This window comes from Cornus florida, unplaced genomic scaffold, assembly GCF_030987335.1.
Source record: "Cornus florida cultivar Cherokee Brave unplaced genomic scaffold, ASM3098733v1 CherokeeBrave_3.0.0_Hap2_Chr04, whole genome shotgun sequence".
Taxonomy (NCBI): domain Eukaryota; kingdom Viridiplantae; phylum Streptophyta; class Magnoliopsida; order Cornales; family Cornaceae; genus Cornus; species Cornus florida.
The window spans coordinates 93,759,921-93,782,389 of NW_026775574.1; the positions used below are offsets into that span (position 1 = coordinate 93,759,921).

The 22,469-nt window shown below is 34.9% G+C and overlaps 3 protein-coding genes across 7 annotated transcripts; 2 read left to right on the forward strand and 1 right to left on the reverse strand.

The window, feature by feature from the left end:
- Positions 1–895: 895 nt before the first annotated feature.
- LOC132303981 (deoxyribodipyrimidine photo-lyase) lies at positions 896–11,249 on the forward strand. Of its 5 annotated transcripts, none has more exons than XM_059801446.1 (12): positions 898–1,401; positions 2,012–2,352; positions 2,443–2,683; positions 2,914–3,071; positions 3,188–3,224; positions 3,533–3,591; positions 4,842–4,923; positions 5,014–5,085; positions 5,473–5,617; positions 6,159–6,358; positions 6,467–6,562; positions 11,177–11,249. In XM_059801446.1, exons 1-10 carry the CDS (start codon positions 1,078–1,080, stop codon positions 6,227–6,229), a joined length of 1,530 nt encoding a protein of 509 aa, XP_059657429.1. In that variant the 5' UTR covers positions 898–1,077; the 3' UTR covers positions 6,230–6,358; positions 6,467–6,562; positions 11,177–11,249. The 5 variants fall into 5 exon arrangements, with proteins under 5 accessions (XP_059657430.1, XP_059657429.1, XP_059657426.1 ...); XM_059801443.1 differs by lacking the exon at positions 11,177–11,249 and adding an exon at positions 9,859–10,159; XM_059801444.1 differs by lacking the exon at positions 11,177–11,249 and adding an exon at positions 9,866–10,159.
- LOC132303983 (IRK-interacting protein) lies at positions 7,983–9,767 on the reverse strand. The gene is made up of 2 exons (XM_059801448.1): positions 9,554–9,767; positions 7,983–9,424 (listed from the first exon to the last, which is right to left on the reverse strand). The coding sequence occupies exons 1-2, from the start codon at positions 9,653–9,655 to the stop codon at positions 8,030–8,032; spliced, it is 1,497 nt and encodes a 498-aa protein (XP_059657431.1). The 5' UTR covers positions 9,656–9,767; the 3' UTR covers positions 7,983–8,029.
- A 6,084-nt stretch (positions 11,250–17,333) lies between the features above and the next one.
- Positions 17,334–22,032, forward strand: LOC132303984 (uncharacterized). Its single transcript, XM_059801449.1, has 7 exons — positions 17,334–17,714; positions 19,084–19,143; positions 19,257–19,339; positions 20,734–20,798; positions 20,887–20,920; positions 21,222–21,292; positions 21,429–22,032. Exons 1-7 carry the CDS (start codon positions 17,432–17,434, stop codon positions 21,517–21,519), a joined length of 687 nt encoding a protein of 228 aa, XP_059657432.1. The 5' UTR covers positions 17,334–17,431; the 3' UTR covers positions 21,520–22,032.
- The last annotated feature ends 437 nt before the right edge of the window (positions 22,033–22,469 follow it).

A 22,469-nucleotide genomic window follows, 5' to 3' on the forward strand; every position in this document is an offset into this window, starting at 1 on the left:
TATAGGCATGGTGAGAACAACTACGATCCTTAGGGAAATATGCAAAGATTTAAAGAAGATGAAAGAAGTGAAACTAACCTTGAGAAGATGGAGAGTTGCAAAGGATGTTGTAAGGAAACTGAAGATGATGAACTTTTCACAGGATTCGCCGGAGAAGATTTGGTTTGACCAGAGAAGATTCGATTTGCCTGTAGAGAATGGATTGACAGCGAAATATATATGATAGGTACGACAAGGAAGTTGTAGGTGTGAAGGAACGGTATATATAGAGAAAGTGGTCCCACCAACCGAGACGTCAGGAAGTTAAAGAAATTAAAATTTCAAAAACATTGATTCCGAGGCCGATCGCTCAATGCCCCACGTGATTGCCTAGAGCCGTCAAGTCATCATTAGTTCAGTAAATAATCACACCCTAATTAATGAGGGAATGATTATGGGGGCAGTTGAGAATACTAAAGGCGGCATGGGCCGGATCCAACTCACATGATGAAGAATGAGCCTGGTAATTGACCTGGGCTCGAACCAATCTTTCATAAGACAGGGCCATTGCTGAAGAGCGAAACTGAAAGCCTCTGAAGATGATCGGACCCATTATTGTAAAAGCCTCGAGGACGAGCCCAGTAGAAGAAGTTAGTTAGGAATCTTCAAGGAAACTGTAAATAGAAGGAAAAGGGAGTGAAGAAGGGAAATTTTTTTTCTTTAAAGTGTAATGAAATTCTGTCAAAACAGAGTGAGAAAATTCTTGTACCATGAAAGTAATACCCCAGAGTTTCCGACGTGGAGAGTAAATCCAGAATGGTAACGTCACGGATTCACGAAGACCAGACAAGCTGACTGGTTACGTGGCTCACTTGCAGACCACAGCTTTAACTGTTCTATTTTTCCCTCCTTTTTTCTCTCTCATCAAAACATGGTCCCTTCCAAACGCCAACTTCAAACCCTAGTCCCTCTCTCGGGCCTCATTTTTACCTTCGCAACCTGGCTCACATTAGCCTCCACTCACACTCCCCTGCGCTTCCGGCGCACATTAGCAAACACAGACGCCACCTTCCCTTAATCGTTAGTTTCATTTCATCTATGGCTTCCCAATCTTCAACTCAATCAACCACCGTTCAAACTGGCAGGATCAGGGTTCTGAAGGAACGATCACGGCCGTCCGATGGCGAGGTGGGACCTGTTGTGTACTGGATGTTCAGGGATCAACGGTTGAAGGACAATTGGGCGTTGATCCACGCTGTCGATCAGGCGAATAAAGCAAATGCCCCTGTAGCTGTAGCATTCAATCTGTTCGATCATTTTTTAGGGGCCAAAGCCCGGCAATTAGGGTTTATGTTGAGAGGACTACAACAACTACATCATGATATTGAAGAAACCCTTCACATACCATTCTATTTGTTTCAGGCAAGATAATTAGTTTAATGTTACGAGTATATATATATATATATATATATATATATATATATATATATATATATATAGGTGAATATATAATTGTTTATATACATGCATATATGTGTATATCTACTTATGCGTGTATGTCTGAGATTTTGAATTGTAATATTCTACTGGATAGGACCAGGGGAAAGTGAAGTAAAAAAATAAAAAAAGGGACTATCTTCTGTTTGATTGCTGAGAAAGTGAAGGAAAATAAAAGGGAAAGAATTATTTTTGGAGCTATCTTTAGAATTTTACTGTTTCAGGCAAATCTTCAGACACAAGTTTAAGTTTAGCACTACTAATTTGGCTCAGGTGGCTTCAATTTTTCATTTTAGAGAAAAAAATGCTAAAATATTGAAGTTTAAAATTATTTCCTTTTCCTTCAAATTTTCAGCAACTAATGAAATGTATGATGTACCTTGCGAATAATTGAATCAGGTTCAGTTGTGTATGGGTGAATACCAGTTTACTATCTATTGACACACTCTCAGACACACACTTATATCCATTTTCTTTGCAACTAAACATTGCATTAGGTGCTGGAACTCATAATTTGATAGATTCGTTAATTTAGGGTGAAGCTGTAGAGACTATACCAAATTTTCTGAGAGAATGTGGGGCATCACTTTTAGTTACAGACTTCTCACCTTTACGGGAAGTACGGAGTTGGAAAGAGGAGATCTGCAAGAAGGTGAGCAATTTAGTGTCAATTCATGAAGTTGATGCACACAATGTCGTACCACTTTGGGTGACATCAGAGAAATTGGAGTATAGTGCTCGGACTATTAGGGGTAAGATCAATAAACTGCTTCCAGAGTATATGATTGATTTTCCTACACTGGGACCTCCAATTACAAAATGGTCTTCCAAGAGTCAGTCTATAGACTGGGACAATCTCATTGCAGATGTTTTAAGGTTAGTATTTTTACTCTTTGAATTTTGGTTTTGGTTTTATTTGACGTTAGATGTCACGGTAATACTTATAGTTTAATTTGATATGATTAGGAAAGGAGTAGAAGTTCCTGAAATTGAATGGTGTGAACCAGGAGAACATGCTGCAATGGAAACATTAATGGGGAGTAAAAATGGTTTCTTGACTGGGAGGTTAAAAAACTACTCTACAGACCGGAATAACCCATTGAAACCCAAAAGCCTCTCAGGTCTCTCTCCATATTTGCATTTTGGGCAGATATCAGCGCACCGGTGTGCCTTAGAGGCACGCAACTTTCGGAAATTGTCCCCTCAGGTTTGTGGTCTCAATTTTTGGTTTAAAGGTGTAGGTTTGCTTTTCATTTAATTAGTTCTTAAATTCTGTTATTCATATTTAGATGGACTTAATATAGCTTGAATTATATTTGGTTTCAACAATTTCCTGTATTTTATTCACATATGTTCTTTTGCGAAATTTTGTATGTTGTTTGTGTTTTAATGTCTGACATATAGCTTTGTCTTTCTTCTATACCGGCTATTCTGAAGGCAGTTGACACATTCTTGGAGGAGTTGATTGTGCGCAGGGAACTCGCTGATAACTTCTGCTTCTACCAACCTCAGTATGATTCATTACAGGGAGCATGGGAGTGGGCACGTAGGACCTTGATGGACCATGCTTCTGATAAACGAGAGCATATTTACACGTGAGTGGGAGTTGCTTTATGTAGTGAATTGATATAAGATTACTTTCTGTCACTTTGTGCTGATTTGATTTCCTAGGGTGAGGTTGTCATAGTATGAGTGCGTATTGAATTTGCAGGAGGGAACAACTGGAGAAGGCGCAAACTGCTGATCCTGTAAGCAATTGATGTTCTGTTGATCACTTTAAAAAATTACTGTAAAAAAAGTGTTAATATCTTAAAAGCCTGAAGTTTCATTTATCTACTTCTCATTTTTTGGCAAGTTTAATTTCTGAGATTTTCTGTTGACGTGAAGATAGATTAGATAATGCATCTGGTTTACGCCAGCACAGTAACATTACTTTGTAGTTTTCTTTGGTATCTTCTTGGTAGCTTAATTGTGATGCTAGGTGATAAAAAAATAAAATTAGAAAAATAAATCTATGCTGCTATGTAATTATAAAGGTTATTGATGCAACTTTCAGCTATGGAATGCTTCTCAGTTGGAGATGGTTCATTATGGGAAGATGCATGGTTTTATGCGGCAAGTAACTTCTCTATAACTCTGTTTAACTTGACTTTTATATTCTTATTTTTATGAATTCTAAGTTGCACTTTGTCATTTCTCAGAATTCAAATTTCATAATCATTCCTATTAAAATGACATGAATTCTGTTTCTTGTTGTGATATTATGACTCTTAAAGTCTTAAGTCAGCACAAACTTCACCATGTTTTTTTTTCAAATAAAAATGAAATAAGTGAACAAATTTTTTGTTTAAATTTTTTTTTTTTTGTTTTCATGATTAAAGCCTGTTGATGTTTGGGAACAACATGATCTACTGATCTAGAGTGAAATAAACAGACTTTGAACTTTCCAAATTTAAGTATGGAGTAGTTATTTAATGGGTTATATATTCCCATTCCCTTTTGATATTTAATATGCTTGCATCATAATTAGAGTGTACTAATTGAGATGGATGATCATTTGATGCGCTCCTTGATGTATTCGATGGGTTTTTTAGTACATAACTTCTTGCTACGGAAGCCATATGGCTGATGACTTGATAATGCTTGTGGTCACAAGAGTTGTTACTTGTATGAGATGCCTTCATATAATGGGATGTTGAGATAGGGATACATATTGGACTTAAGGGTAAATTACTCCGACCTCCCCTGAGATTAGGGTTAATTACTCTCAGGTTAAAGTTTTTTCAAACTTACTCTGACACCCCTGTCAGACCCGCGATCTGTTACTTGACGTAACCTTTTATGTGCATTTACTTAATGCCCTCAACTTTTCAGTGGTTAATTACTAAAATACCTACAATCTTTTTTCGTATCTCCCTTTTGTCAACTTTTCAAGGATTGCAGATATCACAAATGGTTTCATGAGTGATGATAACATGGTTATACACTTGAGTGATTCCATGCAGTCCGTATGACATAAATATAAGTGTGCGTGCGCAGAGTCGCTGTGAACTTGCACATATAGAACAACCATGAAGAGTTGCTTCCAATGATCAATTTAGAAGTGTGATTATGATCTATAAGCAATATAATGTATTTGTGATAAGGAATGTATCGCCAATTATAAAATAGTGAATGAAGTATTCGCATTGTATGGGTTCGTTAGGCATATTCCAAGGGTATAAGATGGTACACAGTTATACGATGACTTGTGAATACATGGGTACATGATGAATTATCTTCTACCTATGTTTTGATGGCTTATCATTTGTATAATTTTATCTATTTCTAATTGTCCACTGATAAGTTATAGAAATCATGAGCAGGATGTATTGGGCGAAAAAGATTCTCGAGTGGACAAGTGGACCTGAAGAAGCCCTGGCAATATCAACATATCTAAATGATAAGGTAGTTTGACTAGAAATGTATTGTGTGCTTGCACTGATTTATTACTGAAGTCTCACCAAGTTTCTCAATCCACCATAACTTTGCATGCAGTATGAAATCGATGGGAGGGATCCGAGTGGATACGTTGGTTGCATGTGGTCCATATGTGGCGTACATGACCAGGTCTGACTACATTCATGCTTTTTGGTCGTCAGTGTGTCTATAATTATTTATCCTTTGACGGATACCAAGTTTTATGGACAATGACCACCTCTGGTTCTTCAGATAATAGTTCATGTGGTTCCTTATTACTGTGTGCCACAGAACTATGTGTAGATGGATGCTTGGTAGCACATAGTATTGTATGCGAAGTTAGTGAAATTCACTCGTTTTTGTACAAGTTGGGGCACCCATGTGCATGGATGGATCTGAATAAATTGTCAGTATTTGTGTGTGGTGTGTGTGTGTGTGTGTTGGGGGGGGGGGGGAGGAGGGGGATTTGGGGTTTAGAAATCATTAGCCACTTGACATGAACTTCAGTATTGAATTATTCTTAATTGGTTTCTCCAGGGTTGGAAAGAACGACCAATCTTTGGGAAAATACGCTACATGAATTTTGCTGGTTGCAAAAGGAAATTCGATGTTGATGGATACATTGCACATGTCAAGAGGCTCGTTGGTGAAATCAAGAAGAGGAAAGCAGAAACCCTGCTCAGTAAGAAAGCAAAGGAACTTCGCAGTTAATATTTTTGTGCTTTCCAGTGGGTGTAGTAAGCTGGAAACACCGTCCTCGTCCTTTTATTCATAGGGAATGTTTTCCTTTAAGAAAGAATTAAATGAGCTAGAACATGCATGGTTTTGAATGTATAATATGAGTTGCTGATCTTCTTCTCGGCCGAAGATGCCATTTGTTTTCTTCTAGTTGGCATCTCTTTAGGATCCTTGTACTGAAGATGCATTCCATTTTAGTTCCACTTCTATGATATTTTGTAGACAGAAATTATGCTTTGACATGAATTTGAAACTTGCTCTATGAGAAGATCTGTGTATGTTATTCAATGCCATCATGATTGTATTTGTCACGCGAGAGAATAATATTTGAGTTCAACTGTAATCACTTCAAAGGTAGGTATATATATATATATAACATAATAGTTCATATATCTGGGATGCCCCTGGGGTCAAAAGTTATGCAATGTTTACAAGTTAGTTTTGCTAATTGCACATCTTCTTAACTTCTTATTTTTCTTTTCCAGTTACTTCTTCTTTGAAACCAGTGTTTGGTGGGCTTTCTTCTCAGAACTACTGGCAAATTGGGAGCAAGTAGCAAGCCTGCTTTTAAATAGAGCGGGGAAGTAGGGCCGAGAAAGTTGGGTGCTGCTGCGGCTTGAGATGGATTCTCAAAATCCCTGCCTTCAAAATTCAAACTATCAAGATCCATAATTTCAATTCCAAAGTAAGGATTCCGTTCTTTAGGATGTAATATCAGGAAATGTTTTTAAATTCGGGGTAGGTTTTTAAGAAGATAAAGTATTAGCAAGTGTCTTTGTGCTGTCATTTGCAGGATTTCAGGAAGATGTTGAAGTTTTTGAGAAAATTTAGCAGAATGGAAGGTAAGAAGAAAAGGGCAGAGAGAAACAAGGCTATGTGCACACTCAAGGTATGTTTCGGTTTCCCGGGTAAATTAGGACTAAGCCAATCCTGATGATTTTTAAAAGTTGGAACTGGACTGAACCAATCCAATCTGTTGAAGAACGGTTTGAATTGGTTCAATTTTAACTTTGTTTAGCCCCAAATCAAGCATTACTTAACCCAATTTTTGTGACTTGGATAAAATTTTCCTCTATGCCTATTGAAGAGTGCATTTATCGTTTCTGAAATCATCTAGTTACGTCGAAATAATATATTTTGCTAACAAGAAATAGAATGTAATTTTTTGTTAATATATTTTTGTAACTTATGGTCGGTGTATATGTAACTTTGGTTTAACGTGATAAAAGTTTAGTTTGAAAAGTTTAGGTTGAAACTAAATATATATGTATAAATATCACTGTCCGTTTAGAAAACCTAATCAAAATCAGAACCGAATTATTGAATTATACAATTGAACCAAAACTGTACAGATTGAATTCACGATTTGAACTATTCTACATGCACCTCAAATGGTATCTTTTCAAATTCTTAAGGTGGTGTTTGAAGGTATGGAATTGGTGGAATATTTGGTTTAATTTATGGAGTAATTTCTTTCTAATTCCATTTTGGCCAAACATCGAGTGAAATGACGAAAATGTTGGGTTGACCAAAAACAATGACAGAAAGATACAAAGTACCAATTTGTTTTTCTTTGATCCGAAATTTTCAAAGAAAATGTTCCAAAAGGTGTACCATCATATCCTAGTGTCCAGATTCCAACATTCGCTGAGTAGGAATTAGGAATCCAAACTCCAACCACAAAAAAAACTAACAAAGAGATTAATAAATATTTGACCAAACAATGACAAAAACAAGAGAAACAGCAAAGCACCAATTTGTTTTATACTTGGATCCGAAATTTCTAAATCCGATTGTCAAAAAAACCCACATCAAGACCTGTTTAATATAATACAATCACGTCATGCTAGCTATTCAAATCACCTCACACGACAACTGAAACTTTATCAACTTTTTCTTTTAAAACATATTAAACATGGTTGCGATTGCGCGTGCTCGGTTATTAAATTATGTAAATTTCAAAACAAAATTATAAAACGAAAAATAAATTGGATTCTAACACTCGAACAGATCTATCGACGGACAATGATATCTATTTAAGTATATGTAAAAACAATTGTGATTGTTTAAGCTCTCGCACACTTGTTAATCAAATGAATTTATATTCGTTAAATATTGTGGATAAACTCAAACACGGTTATATTTACTAAATCAAAGGATAAAAACCCTTAAACCTAACAAAAATAAGTTACATATTACTAATAGCAACATAAACACAACACTGTTTTACTTTTATCAGACAAATATTTCCAAATATAACATCCAAACATCACCATCAACCATATAATCATATAATAAGGAAAAAAAAGAAAAAAAAAAAAGAAAAGGGTCCCACTACCTATCAACCACATAATCATCATATAGGTGAAGGAGTCAAACCCTTATTATTATCATTGTTTATGCCACTGTTCTGATACCTGCAAATCACCTTGCACTTGACCACATTGCCGTAGACATAGAACCCAGGTGCGACCATGATCCGAACCACCGACGGGACCAGCTTCCGGGCCCTGTCTCCACCCATATCTTCCATGTAGACCGAATCGAACCTCCCATTCTTGTCCACTCTAAAAATGGGCAGACTTGGGTGCACCGAATTGGCCAAAAGGTGCACCAACCACACACTCTTGGACGCGCCAAAGAACGCCTGCAGCAACGGCTCTGGCCAAGCTCGGTTCCACCCCAACATAGCCACAATTTCACTCATTTTTCGGTCACAAAACCCGCTGAATTCTTCACTGAAGTGTCTCGTCCCTCTATTCAAAACCTCATCCCATGTCAAACTTTTCAACTGACTGTAAGACACAAAATTGGCTTCGCATCGGTCAATCGGGTTCAGAATTTGATTAGAGGCGTTTTTCTGAAACCCTATCGATTCGAACTCTTCGAAAAAGGCTTTGTTGAGTAGAGCTTCGAGGTAGATGAGCAAGCTTCTCGGATTTTTAGAGAGAGAAACTACGATATCATAAGGTTTGAGAAGTAATGAGATTCGTTCGTACACTTTGGTACCCATTTGCCGAATCTGAAGCGTGAGTGAGCGGCTCAGGAGTCGAATTGACGACCGAGCTTCCGAGACCGAGACCAAGAAATGCTCTATCACTCTGTCCCCATCTCCGATGCTCATCGGTTCAAACTTCACGTTTTGGTTATCGCTCTTGATACTCATTTCGGTCCGTGAATTATTAGAACACTCGTCGAGTCCCGACTTCAGATTGTGGCAGTAGACTTCGAGCTTGTTGAGCTTCTTTTCGAGCTCGGCCATGGAGTACTTCAGCCTCGAAGCTTCGAGGACAGCTTCGTCTCGCTTCCTCGTGGCGTGAATGAGTTTGTGAGAGAGTTCGGCCACGGCAATCTTCCACTGCTCCTCCCTCGTCGGCGTGGTGTCCGACGACTTCGGACTCTTTCTGATCAGAGAAGAGAAGATGGATTTGAACACACCGTTCGGACTCATAATTGAGGTTCTGTTGCTGCTGCTTTGCTGGTTGTTGTCCAAAGGGACCACAGAGATCTTCTCGCGAGTGTTCGGCCGGCATATGTTGCACGAAACACCGCGGTGGTTTCCGGCCGTGCTGTCAGATTCCGGCCGTTTCTTCCCCGTTGATTTGCGGGCGTTGTCAGCTTGGTGATGAAGTGGAGTTGGGTGGTGGTGTGTTGAATCTTCAATCTCTCTTTTGTCAACACAACCAATTGGGCTCGCTTTATAGCTGCTGCTCTCTTCATCTTCGTTTTCTTCTCTCTCACATTCTCGAATCTGCAATCACCAAAAACTTTCAGTTTTCGACATAAAACCAATTCTGTATGAAAAACAATACTGTGAAATTTGCTTCGATTTTTTAAGAATATTATATATATATATGAATGTATAGATGGTTATACTTACCGGAGTGAAATGGGTAGGAAGGTGATTGAGTGGAGGAGGAGACAGACGGTTTTTGGAGGAAGAAGATGGGGAGGAGGAAGAAGAAGGGGACATTTTATTCATTATCTCATATTTGGGGCTATTTGTCTCATTTTACATTTATATATGAACTATGAAGTGTTTGTTTTTTTTTTAATCTCGATGTTATGTATATATACATTACATATACATGTATGTATATATACAGTTTCTATTCTCTTTTCATTTTCTATCACTTTCTCGGGCTGTTTTTTCGTCGTCATGTAATCATACTCATGTATTCACAGAATGCAGGTCTGATTGCATTTATATTTCAGCTTCATCTACCCAAATCAGAAGAATAACAAATGCAAGTCAGTGTTGTCTTCCTCACGCGCCATCAAAGATGTTGTTAACTGTACGCGAGTCCTTATTGGTCTGTATTTTACGTGTCACCGATAAAAACGTGGGTGGTGTATATTTCTGGCTATTGAGCACACTTTTCTATTATTTGATGAATTTCATTAAAACGGTTATTTTTTAAGGAGTCAAAGAGGTAAATTCAAAATTCAATACATGGTCGTCAATTTAATGGGCATTTCCATTTTGGGAATTTCATCCACACCATCTATGGACCACTTGAAGACAATAAAAATTAGGGTTCATTTATTCAAATGTGAATTTATGGGATGCTTTAATAGAGCATGGTTATGGTGAGAGTCTGTTGTGATAGACTTACTAATTTAGATATTCAATAATTGAAAGGGATAAAACTCAAATGACGTGTCTCTTATCCGGAGTCTGCATTTAAAGTCGTGTTTGGAATTAGGATTTTTTTGCTGCCTTTTTTTTATTCCGAACCCATTCTATGCGTTTAAATATGGCAGCACAACAATTTTACATATTTCGAGTCTCCGTTTAAGGTTGTGTTTGGAATTAGGATCTTAATTCCAAGTCTATTCTATGCGTTTAAATATGACAACACAACAATTTTACACTGAAAACCTAACAAATTCGACTTTTCAAATTTAGACCGCGTAGAAATGAATTTTCACAAGATGTTCTAAAAAAGAAAAACATATAAAAATGTAACAATAAAAAATTTACGTTAAAAAAAATGTCAATATTTGTGATTAATCACACAGTTGTAATAATACCAATACTCTACCAAAATTCTCCAACATAAGGTACGTACATAATAATGGTACTAGCACTAGTTCAGAATCACGATTTTGTAATGTCCCTTTTCACGACTCAAAATAAATGCGGTAATGACCAATATAATTGTGATAATAAATCCTAAGTCATATAAAGCGAGAGCGAAAGAAACATGACAGCAAAAACACACTCAAAACGTGATAAAAATACCGGTAAAAAGATTGTGAAAACCTTCACTTGCCACAAATCTTGAGGCATGCTAGTCTCATAATTTCCTTTTGTTTTGGGAGAGGTTGTTTATTTCTCCATACATATACATATACATATACATATATATATACACACACACACACACACACACATACAGATTGACTCACAGTGTGGTTGTGGGCCCAGCATCTTTCCATTACTTTGGGCCCATCCTAATCCAAGAACATTAAAAACCCTAACCAAGATTTCCCTTTGCAGAAGGCAGGGCATGCATGGAAGGTTCAAGTTTTGTCGTTGAACAGACTGTACAATGTGGCTCGTAGCTAAAAATCATCATCGTATAGAGGTTATTTTACCCGCGGCTATTAGCTAGCACTGTCGCTGCTCTTTCTCTTTGTTGGATCGGACATGTCGGCACCCTTCTACTTCACGCATAAATATATGAAATTAGGGTTACAAATAAACCGAGTCCAACTTAAAATTGTTAGAACTAGTAATTAATGTGAAAACCATGCAAGTCCATGTGTTAATGTCACGGTCAACACTTGAATTTAAATACCATCCTTAGAAAATTATTAATATATGGTCCATAAAATGTATTACTGGTAATGAGTCATAACCTTAGACACATGATTCACGCCAAGGGGTCGTTGTCTCATTCCGGAGTGAATTAATTTGAAAAGGAGAGATGATAATATTTGAGCTAATGTTTAATCGGAGAGTTTAGGTGAAGTTGCTTACCCTATACTTGTTTTTTTGTGCAAAAATTAGCCAATAATTTTATTTAACAAGAATTGTGATATTCAATTAAATTGGCCACGTATATTATATTAGACAAATACTTAAATAACAGCGACATATACTAACATTAGAGCTGTGTGACTTATTAAAAAATATATATTTAGTAAACTAATATTATGAATATTGTGAGTAAATATTAGAACATTTGGTCCAAATAATATGATATCTCCTTCTCAAATGGAAAGTTGAGAGTTCGATAACTGTAAGATTTGTTCGTTAAGTTCGTTACTCCGTTACTTTTTATCAGTTATGATTGTCAGACTTTGAATTCTGATCGACATGATCTTAGAAGAATTCATATTCGGATGAAGCGGATCAAATTAAAATTTTGAATTTATCCACTTTATTCAAAGATACGAATTCTTTCCTTTATACAATGAATCAATCAGCCTCCTAAATTTGAAAAGGTAATCCGTAGAATTCCAATAAACACACCAACTACAAACCATGGCATTAACTAGTCTGTTTACTAAGTACACATATCTAGAATGCTCTCACTAGTATACCCTTACTCGTTCTAGCTAAAAAGTCTTGTGAATCCCCAAATCACCAAAGAGTTCTGTTATACACATCAAAATTATATAACTATCCACTGAATTCTTCGGATTTGATTGGTTAATTAGTTAATGTTGCGTGGAGTATTGAATTGGTATCGTAAAATTGAAAAAAATTTAATTCAAAATTTGTACTACTTTTTTTTTTTAATTTCAAATTTAAAAATGTCTATTTAATGCTCTTAAACATACATGAATAACATTACAAGAATTTTCTATTTAATGCTCTCAAACATCCATAAATAAATAACATCACAAGAATTTTCTCTTTATATGCATTAGTAATTTTCAAAAGAAGAAAAAATAGTAATATTTTCTTCAATGAGACAATATCAAAAGGATGGTCCAACAAGACTTTCACGTGGGATTCATATTAGATTTGATCAATTGTCTATTTTACTTTCTCTACGTTCTTGATAACTCACCTTTGTTTCAGTAGAGTCTTTCAGTGACATATATGTTTCGGTCCTCTTCCGCCGTTATTTTAAAAAGTGAACCATTGATTCAAATATAAGATATTATAATTACAGTTTTGACAATTAGATATCTAACCCAATTACAAGAGCCAACAGGAGTTTCGGAAAACAAAAATGAAATAAAATAAAAAGGAAGAAAGAAAAATATAAATGACTAATGTGAGTTATATTCTATGGATAAGAACTTTTAATCAATAATAAATATTTAATAATTATCACATCCATTAGTAATAAAAATAGAGAGGAGCTTGTATAATTTTATTCACAGATAGATGTTTTAATTTTCAAAGAGGAAACAATTATTGCAGTGACTTCTCAAAGATGGTGGTGATTCTAGTGGGTCCAGTGAATTAATGGTAAAGCCATTGTGAGGGCTAGAGAGCTACAAGGACAGTAAATGAAAATAATTTAAAATGGGCCAACAAACGAGACTTGTATGAAGCGTTGGAATTTGTTCCATCCAAAGTCATAGAAAAAACATCGAAAAATTCAGAATCGGTAATTCTCAGCATTTATGAAGCTGTTGTAGAGTTTGTTGAAGCATTTATGGCTTTATATTTATTATTATCTCCTCCATTCTCAGACCTCCAACCACTCATATTTAATTCTATATATGGATGACCACCAATGGGTGTCAAACAACCAACACATACCGTATGCATGTATGTATATGTATATACACACACACACATATGGAGCCTTAATTACACTTAATACCTTGTACTATCTTTTTTGTCTCACACTAATCCCTTGAACTTTGTACTATAAGAGGTAAAATGATGTTATTGGCCATTTTATAGAAAATATATTATTGAATATAAAATATGTCTAAATGGATAATAAATTTATTTTTACTTCATGCTTAACCGAAAATTAACATTAAGGCGAAATGTGCAATTTTTTTGAAAGTTGAGAGAATTTATTTATCAAAAATACAATTTAGTATGGTGACAAATAAAATTGAACAGTTCATGAATAGTTTGAACGTAGATTCGTTTTTGGGCTTGTTAGTAACTGAGTTGATCGATCCCGTATAACATTGGACTCAGCTCATGTAAGTTTGTGAACATAAACCCGTGTAGGGCTCGTATATGTTCATGAACATAGGCTCGTGTAAGATCGTAAAAACGTTCATAAACACAAATTTGTATAAATACGTACATAAACATCAGGCTAGTTTATGTTTATAAACGAGTTAAATGATGTTGAACATGAATTCAAATCGAAGCTGAATGAATTTTGATATTAAACTAACCGAGCTCGAATTGAATCTGAACTTTTCAAAATAATGCCAAGCCGAGACTGAGTTCAACTAACTCGTCACAATCTCGAGCCCAGTCCACAAATGAATGAGTCAAGCCCAAACAAATTCAAGTTCAACTCGATTTGACTTGATTCATTTGTAATCCTACAATTCCAAAATGTTACGTGTTATAAAATAATAATACAGGGGTTTGTGATTAAACCACACACACACATATATATATATATATATATATAGATTTTGAGAGAGAGAGAGAGAGAGAGAGAAAAGGGAATGGATGGATGCATGTGAAGGTATTAAATGAGACAATGGGTGAAGTAACATTGTTAATTAGATGTGGTCCCTGCAAATTTGAGCCAGTAGAGGCTATATGGGCTGACTTGTGCCATCTCTCATTGCTTGGGATCACATTCCACGTGTCCGCACTTCTTCCTCTCGCAGTGAGAAAGGCGTACGCCGTACAGCCAACAAAGTCAGGCATTGAAGCACCCCCAATGCTTTGCATTGAATTTCTTTGACTCGGATGATAGTGAATAAATAAATTCTAATACTTTGGTTAAAAGAGATAAAAAGAAAAGTGTGACATATTTAATGTAAGTATTATTTATGAGGTTGCAATATTCTAATAGTGCCATTTGGACCACTCAGACATTCATTGTCACCAAGTGTTCCTATTAGCTTATGAGAGAGTCTTAACAGGTCTAATCACCGACTTAAGGAGTTAAGCCCAAAAATTATTAGTGTCATGTTGATTTTGAAATAATTCGTTTTAAAATTAGAATTGAAGAAAAATTAATTTAAATTTTAAACTAAATTACTTTAATTTTAAATTTTATATGTCATTATTTATGTTCGATTAAGAAAAATAATAAAAATTAATATTTAAGAATTTATTTAACAACAACAGTTACTTTGTATTTTTGTTTTGACAAGAAATGAAAGTAATGTTTCTTCTTTGTGTCCAACATTATTTAAAAATTTGTTTGATAATATTCCTCCTTTATGTTGTGTTCAACACAATTTCACGTGCCAGTAAAAAAGTAGACAGATTTGTTTGTATGTGACAACTTTTTAGAGCATCAATTTTGAGCAGTCTTACGTGTCAAGAAAGTGTATTTATTACGGAGTAGTTTTTTTCAACACACCAACAGTGTACCTACAACATTTACTGATAACGAGGATAATTGTTTAACATTCCAGAATGCCGAGAAGAAAATCTAGTATGATGCTAAAATTACTGACTCACCCTTTGTCTTAATGTTTCATATTGCATTAATGCAAATTTATTTAAAATGTACAATAATGTCACTAAACATTAAAGAAGATCCATGTATATATATACAGTAATGATTAAATTGTAACACAAAATAAATCAAATATTCGCAAAAATTCCATACGTATATCAATTGCTTGTTGACCAAAAAATACTCCTCAAACCTAGTATCATTCGATTTATTCTATTTTATTTTTTTATAGAAAAAAAACCTAGTATCAATATTCTACATGATCTTTCATTAACTACAAGAAGAGTCAACAATTATATGAGCTAATGTTTGTTTATACTCAACAGATTAAAATATACAAATTAATAAGGAAATCATAAATGTATGAAGCCATTCTACACTAGCTTAATTTATCAAACCTTTTCAAGTGGTCTGTTTTTGTTTTTCATTAACAAATTGCTATCTTGTTTGCTCTGTTAAAAAAAATAAAAATTCTATCCTAATTGCATTCCTGTTATTGTTTTTTATTTTTTAGTTTTAGAGACGGAGAACCCTTCGAAACGTCCCTCTTTTAGACTTATGAATGGAAAGTAAATTTCGGATATGTACAATTACCCCCAAATCACACATATCATTTAAATCCGAGTCTTTTTTACCTTGTAAACGTCTGAATTTATGGTTTGTATTCCTAGTACTTCTTAAGTTCTTTACTAATATTGGATAATATTAAATCTGAAAAGTTTTTCTTGAAATCTCATGAAATAAACTTTTCTAAGTTTTCGTGTACTCCTGACTTGCAAATTGGGGACATTTTTCGATTATTGCCTTTCACTACATCTTTATTTACGTTGTGTTTGACGGCATTAAATTAGAGTTTTGAAATTAAAATTGGTAGAATTAAATAAAAAAAAAAAAAAAAATTTGATTCAATTTTCTCAGTTATTTTTCTTAAATTCCAAAACTCCAGTTACATGCCTGCCAATCATAACCTTAACTCCGTCGAAGAAGCATTAATGGTTTGGAGACATTGAATTCATATTGATCCTTCGCTAGTCTAACATGCACTTTTATTGAAAGAAGAAGAACTGCAGAAGCAAAGGGGCATCCCCAGAAAAAGGACCAAAATGATTTCAAAATCTTTCAAATTTTTTTTTTTACCACAACTTACAAATCTAGAAACGTTTGCTATCTCATCATTTTCAGTTCTCTCTCTTCAAGCTCAAGAATGGTGCGTGCGTGCGTGTGTGTGTATTAGACATTTGGGCAGACCAAGGCCTAAACTTGCACACGTGAAACTTAAATTTTCCAAGGTTTCATTTCCTTTTGTAACTTATAATATGATATAATTCTTTCCCTATGTCTCACTTTAAGCACCAAAATGTTGTCAATATTGTCTCCAAGACATTTGGACAGACATTGAGCACTTTTTAATAGTAAGAACGGTGTCAGTACTTAGTAGGGACAATGGGCCTAAATGCCTAATCTAACCTATGGTGAGGGGGTAGTATTTGCTCATAAGATTTGGGCTTTGAAATGTAAAAAAGGTGACTATGAGTGAGTGGTGTGGCCCGGCCTCAATGACTCAATCATCTTTTGTACGATTTCGTTACGCACTTTTATAAATTGATTAATTTAATTAATTTAAAAATTATTAATAATAATTAAATTTAAAATTAAATCAATCAAATTTTTGTTAATTTTAAAAGTTTGATTTGATTCTATTATTTAAAAATCAATTTAGTACTGATTCATCTTAGAATTGAACCAAATAAAAACGTTTATACTACTTATTAAATTAAATTGAGGTTCACAAGGCGTTAGAGGCAAGTGTGTCAAACATTTTCATACTAAAATTTTAATTAATCTTATTATCTTACTTAAAAAGAATAAAAAAAAAAAAATTCCCACTAATTGAACACGTGGCATAAACCCATTAGCGTATTCTAAATTTTTTCCATAAAAGACCAAGCAGTCCTAGACACGCGTCATCAACATCGCAATACATATGATTACCTTCAACAGCCATTAATCGAGGTGGATAATAAAATAAAAAATTGGAATTTTACTGAACCAAATTTAAAAAAAAAAAAAAAAATGAAGAAAATTTAAAATTTGACAGAACAGTCTGAACAGAGAAGTGAGTGTTTGGCTATCTCACTTTCTCTCTCCTAGGGTTTGTGTGAACCAGTACAGAAATGGCGGTAATCAGAACCACAACCACCATGATCGTGAAACAAATCTTCCGTCCATCACTGCCCGTTGTATCTGTGCGTCTGTTCCCAACATCACCTTCGAACTTCGGCGTCGCTCTCCGCCGTGAAATCAGATACAACCCCATCCGGTGCGCTGCATCGGGCTCCGCCGATGGAGGTGGAAAGAAGGTGTCGGCGCGGCTTTCTCAAATGCAGCAAATCTTGTTCGAAGCTGAGGAGAGAGCCGCTTCCGCCAGCAACGAACCTATTCCTAAAATCACACAGAGTAACTTCATTACAATTTGCTCTGTAATTAGTTTCTTGTTGTTGCTTTTCGTAAAAAGATGACTGTTTTTAGTTGTATATTGGTGTGGCAATGTGAATAGAAAGTGGTGAAATAAAATTGATTTAATGAACATATGATTGCAGAAAGTATAATTTCATGTTTTTGGCTGTTTAGAATCTAAGAGAACGAAATATTAACTCACTTAAGCATACATAATTCAGTTATTTTGTTTGTGTTAATTTCTCATGTGGAGTATGAGTTTGTTAGATGGCAAGTCTATGAAGGTCATAACTATGTGAAGCTGACATGCTGCTAAATTATAGATTATCATTTCTTATACCTAAATGCCATCTATTGGTATAAAGATTATATGTCCGATTGATCATTGAAATTGAGGCACCGTTGAAATGTGAGAGAAAATGTTGTGGCAGAGTCAAAAGGGTGTTGATCTTTGATGATTAGAAATACTTTGGTGACAATTAGATTTGAAAAACTAATAAATAAGCACCTCTCACAAATAGTACTTACGGAAAACAAAAAACAAAAAACAAAGAGATAAACATTTCATCTTGTCTTTCTCTTAAATAGGAACTGTAATTGTTCAGCCTCATTTGTCACCTAGAACAACTCTGATTTTCTATGGTTATGAAGCCTGGATGAGAATATGTTCTTGTGACTTTCATTTTGACTTGATGCAAATATTATGGTTGCGTAATCTACCTAAATTGAATACTGTGATTCGTTTTTCACTGAAAACCAGTCTGATGTTTTATGGTTATGAAGGCTGCCTGAGAAATACCATTTGGTTGGCTTTCGTTTTGAGTTGATGCTAGTATTATTTTTGTCTAGTATATCTCAATTTATTAATGTGATTTACTGTCAAAAAGAAAGAGAAAAGTTGTGGGGAAAAGAAGGAAGTGGATACTTGTTTCTTTTATGATAATTGACTGTTATTTGGGCACGTGTTTATATTATCTGCTATTTCTGGGAAATCCCTGACAGAGTGTTTATTTTCTGAAACTTAGATCATACCATATCTGATTGTGTATTTGTATCATTGGCTATTTCCGGTAAATCCCTGCAAGGGACCGGAAGGATGGCTCTTTTTTTTTTTTTTTTTTTTTTTTTTTTTTTTTTTTTCCCCTTAATTGGTACTCACACACAGTCTCTTCTGAGACTTGAACCCCTGACCTCCCTTTGGGAAGTAAGAGACTGATACCGCTAGGCCATTGGCCCGTTGGTTATTTTTTGAAATTTAAACAGCCATATCTTATACAAATAGCAGTATGCATGGTAAAAAGTATGCTTTGTAGCTTAACATTTGGCCATGTCCAATATGCTTATAAGCAATTGTCTTTTTATCATTCAGACCATGTTACAGTAAGCTTTGCAAGAAGCGGAGGACCTGGAGGTCAAAATGTCAACAAAGGTTTGCTAAATTCTGTCTTTCACTACAAATCTAAATTCTATGTCCTTCCTTCAATAGTGATTCTTTTTCCAAGTTTCTATTTATCATTGTTAATTCATCTACTTTTGTTACAGTAAATACCAAGGTGGACATGCGGTTCAATGTTAAGAATGCGCATTGGTTAAGTGATAGGGTCAAGGAGAGGATTATGCAATTGGTTAGTCATTAGTGATTGTATTTCAATCATGTGTTCTATTAAATAGTGTGATTTTCTGATTTTAGACAAGTATAATGTAAAGATTGGAGGACAACTGTAATTTTCCCTGCCTTAGCCATGGTTTTGCTGGACATAGATTGACGACCTTATGACATTTCAGATGTGCCCGAAATCACTTATTCCATCTCATAGGAGACATCCTGTTTGACACAATTAGCTGTCTAATATATCCCACTGTTTTGGAAAGGTAATGTTTCTTGAGAAAAAATTAGTGGATTGGATGGTTAGTTAATTTTACGTGGACGATTTAATTCTAGAAGACCTTCATTTCAATAACATTGGCCTAACAGCCCCGCTGTACCTTGCCTAGCATGGATCCAGAAAAAATTTCTCGGGAGAACCTGGCTATATGTATCTGGCTTAAGGAGGCCAAGCTAGATGTATATATCTTGTTTAAAATCTTCAAGTCATGAGCTGTTAATTTAAAATTAATTTTGTGATGGTAATTTGTCTTACTATCATTGTCTCTTACTTTGGGGCCTGGGCTCCATAAGGTCTTGCGTTAATCAAAAGCTAAAAAGATCCCACAGATGCAAAACCTTGTTTCTGTATTTTTTTTTATATTTATTTTTTAAAAATTCATTAATTCTTTTCTTCTAGGAGTTCCAATGTTCTTCTTTTGTTTTCTTTCAACTTATATTGATAAAATATTCAGCTTTTCAAGGAGATTAGACTTTAGATTTTCTTCTTTTTTTTTTCTTTTTTCCCAATTTACTTGGGTATTACTGTATACTTTTTAAAATTATTTACATAAAAGAGAGTCAAATTTTCTGGTGGAGTCAATGTGTGAGTGAATATAAAATTTCAAATATAAAGTTAATTTCATTAATGTTTCTTATTATTCAATTTTTTTTAGGAGAGATATAACCAAATTAACAGTGTTGGGGTTTGAGTTTAGTGGTCCTTCTTCTAGCCTCAGACTACCCAAAAGATTAGGGGGCTAGGTGTCTGACCACAATCTTCAAGAGTTTAGTGCCGACCAATGTGTATATTAAATGTCTTAAAGCTGTCCAGTATTACTCAAGAACCTAATTGCTGTTTGGAGCTTGGGGGGTCTCACCCAAGGCTCCTTCTGTGCTCCTCTGCGTGTGTCCTTGACCATGTCTACCATCTATCATCACTGTATCTGATTGCCTTCTGCACATCTTTTGCACATGATACTAGGCTTGCTAGCTGATTTGTTTTTTTTTTCGAAGTTATGTTTCTACTTAGTTACTTATTTTTGGAGTAAACACAATATTTACCCTTTTTGTTATCTTCTTGCTTGTAAATATTTGTTTTATTGATGTGGTTGCCTACTTATTACAACTTTCTGCTTTTCTGGCTGTGAACAGGAAAAGAATCGGATCAATAAAGATGGGGAGATTGTGATTTCTTCAACAAAGACTAGAACACAGAAGTTAGCTTCAACCTGCTACTTTTTGTTATCCATTTTGCTTATGTTTTTCCAAAACAATTGGTTTCATGTTGTTGTTGTTCTTCTTCAGGGGTAACATTGAAGATGCTTTGGAGAAACTGCAGGTACAAACAAAAAAACGTGTTAAAAATGCACATCGATTATATATTTATGTGGCAATTGTAGTATACTTCCACTGCTCCCATATGGTTTAATGACTATAATCGGCAAATGCTACCTTCAAGTGTTAGATCTGATATTTTCTGGCACATCTTGAAAATTTGTGATTGGTCATCTTCAATTGAAAAATGATGCAAATCCTTCACACTGTGCTGCTTGAGACATGCTTTCGGATTTTTCTGCAGTACATTTTGGGGAGCTAACTTGTTTATTAATGTATTTTTTGTTTTGGAATAAACAAAACAGGCAATCATTGATGCTGCTTCGTATGTTCCACCGCCTCCCTCAGAAGAGCAAGTAAAAAGGATTGCCAAGTTGTAAGAGATTTTTGCTTTCCATAATCATTCTAGTCGTGCTGCTTGTTGCTGTACTGTATTACATTCTTGTTAGTATCCTTATGTCATGGAGGGCTTCAAATTAACGAGTACCATCATGTTCTCATTTTTGCCAAAGGGCCGCTATTGGAGAGCAGAAAAGACTACAAAGCAAGAAGGCCCATTCAGACAAGAAAGCTTTCCGAAGAAGCCGAGATAGTTGGGACTGACCTACCTGATCACGAGGTCAAGTGTATTTGACATTTTTATAGAAGGTTCACTCTCACCTTGCTCTTCTATGATGGCAATTTTTGTCAATTTGGTGAATGGTGTAAGGATTTGAAGCAGAGGCTTCGAGTTGCTTGATAAAATAAAATAGCAAAAAGCCGATGAATCTGGAACCAACTTCCAAAATCAGCTTGTAAAGCAGACTACTGAATGGAAGTTGATAGTTGCAGTCCATTGTTCATGATATAATTTATTGAATAGAATTGGCAGTTTATAATAAACCTACTGAATGAGGGTTATGTGCCTTTTATTGACCTCCAGATAGATGTTATTTACAATGTATAGAGACACCAAGTCCTTCCACAAGTCATTTGGGGATGCTTATGTCATTAAGTCTTGAAAAAAAAAAAAAAAATGGTTCTGAATAATTGTTGACAGTGATTTTTCACATATTTGTAATTATTTTGCTTTTCTTATGTATGTTTACAGTGAGACCAAATTTTTTTTTTGTAGCATTTAAATGTATCAGAATCCAGAAGTTACTACTATTTTTTTGGTTTTGTAGCACCAATAAGCCTTTAATATGATGGCAGAGGAGTGACAAGTTGTGCATACGTTCCTTGCCTACTCATTAGGGTTGCAACTCGGGCTTGAGGTATAACTTGAGTTCAAATCATCAAATGAAATGTTAAACCCAATCCTATATTCAACCTTAACTACTCAACTCAAGTCTAACCTATCGTTCTACACAACCCAAGCTCAACTCATCGTTCTACTTTTAAATTCAGGCTCAGATTTCGGGTAAAAATTTCGGGTTAATTCAGGTTACTTATATAGCTAATCCTTACATCGAAAATTTAGTATGATTTTGAATTAGTTTTAGATTAAATTACTCTTAAATAAAAAAAAAGTTTAAAGACTTTTTGTAAATTTTTAATAAATTGCAAATAAA

Bases quoted from the DNA above. Each gene is read 5' to 3' on its own strand.
- LOC132303981 (XM_059801446.1), top strand. From the start codon at position 1,078: ATGGCTTCCCAATCTTCAACTCAATCAACCACCGTTCAAACTGGCAGG. The intron at 3,592-4,841 runs GCAAGTAACTTC...AATCATGAGCAG, and splicing joins AAGATGCATGGTTTTATGCG to GATGTATTGGGCGAAAAAGA. The intron at 5,086-5,472 runs GTCTGACTACAT...TGGTTTCTCCAG, and splicing joins TATGTGGCGTACATGACCAG to GGTTGGAAAGAACGACCAAT.
- LOC132303983 (XM_059801448.1), bottom strand. From the start codon at position 9,655: ATGAATAAAATGTCCCCTTCTTCTTCCTCCTCCCCATCTTCTTCCTCC. The intron at 9,425-9,553 runs GTAAGTATAACC...TGGTGATTGCAG, and splicing joins TTCCTACCCATTTCACTCCG to ATTCGAGAATGTGAGAGAGA.
- LOC132303984 (XM_059801449.1), top strand. From the start codon at position 17,432: ATGGCGGTAATCAGAACCACAACCACCATGATCGTGAAACAAATCTTC. The intron at 19,144-19,256 runs GTTTGCTAAATT...CTTTTGTTACAG, and splicing joins AGGTCAAAATGTCAACAAAG to TAAATACCAAGGTGGACATG. The intron at 19,340-20,733 runs GTTAGTCATTAG...GGCTGTGAACAG, and splicing joins AGGAGAGGATTATGCAATTG to GAAAAGAATCGGATCAATAA.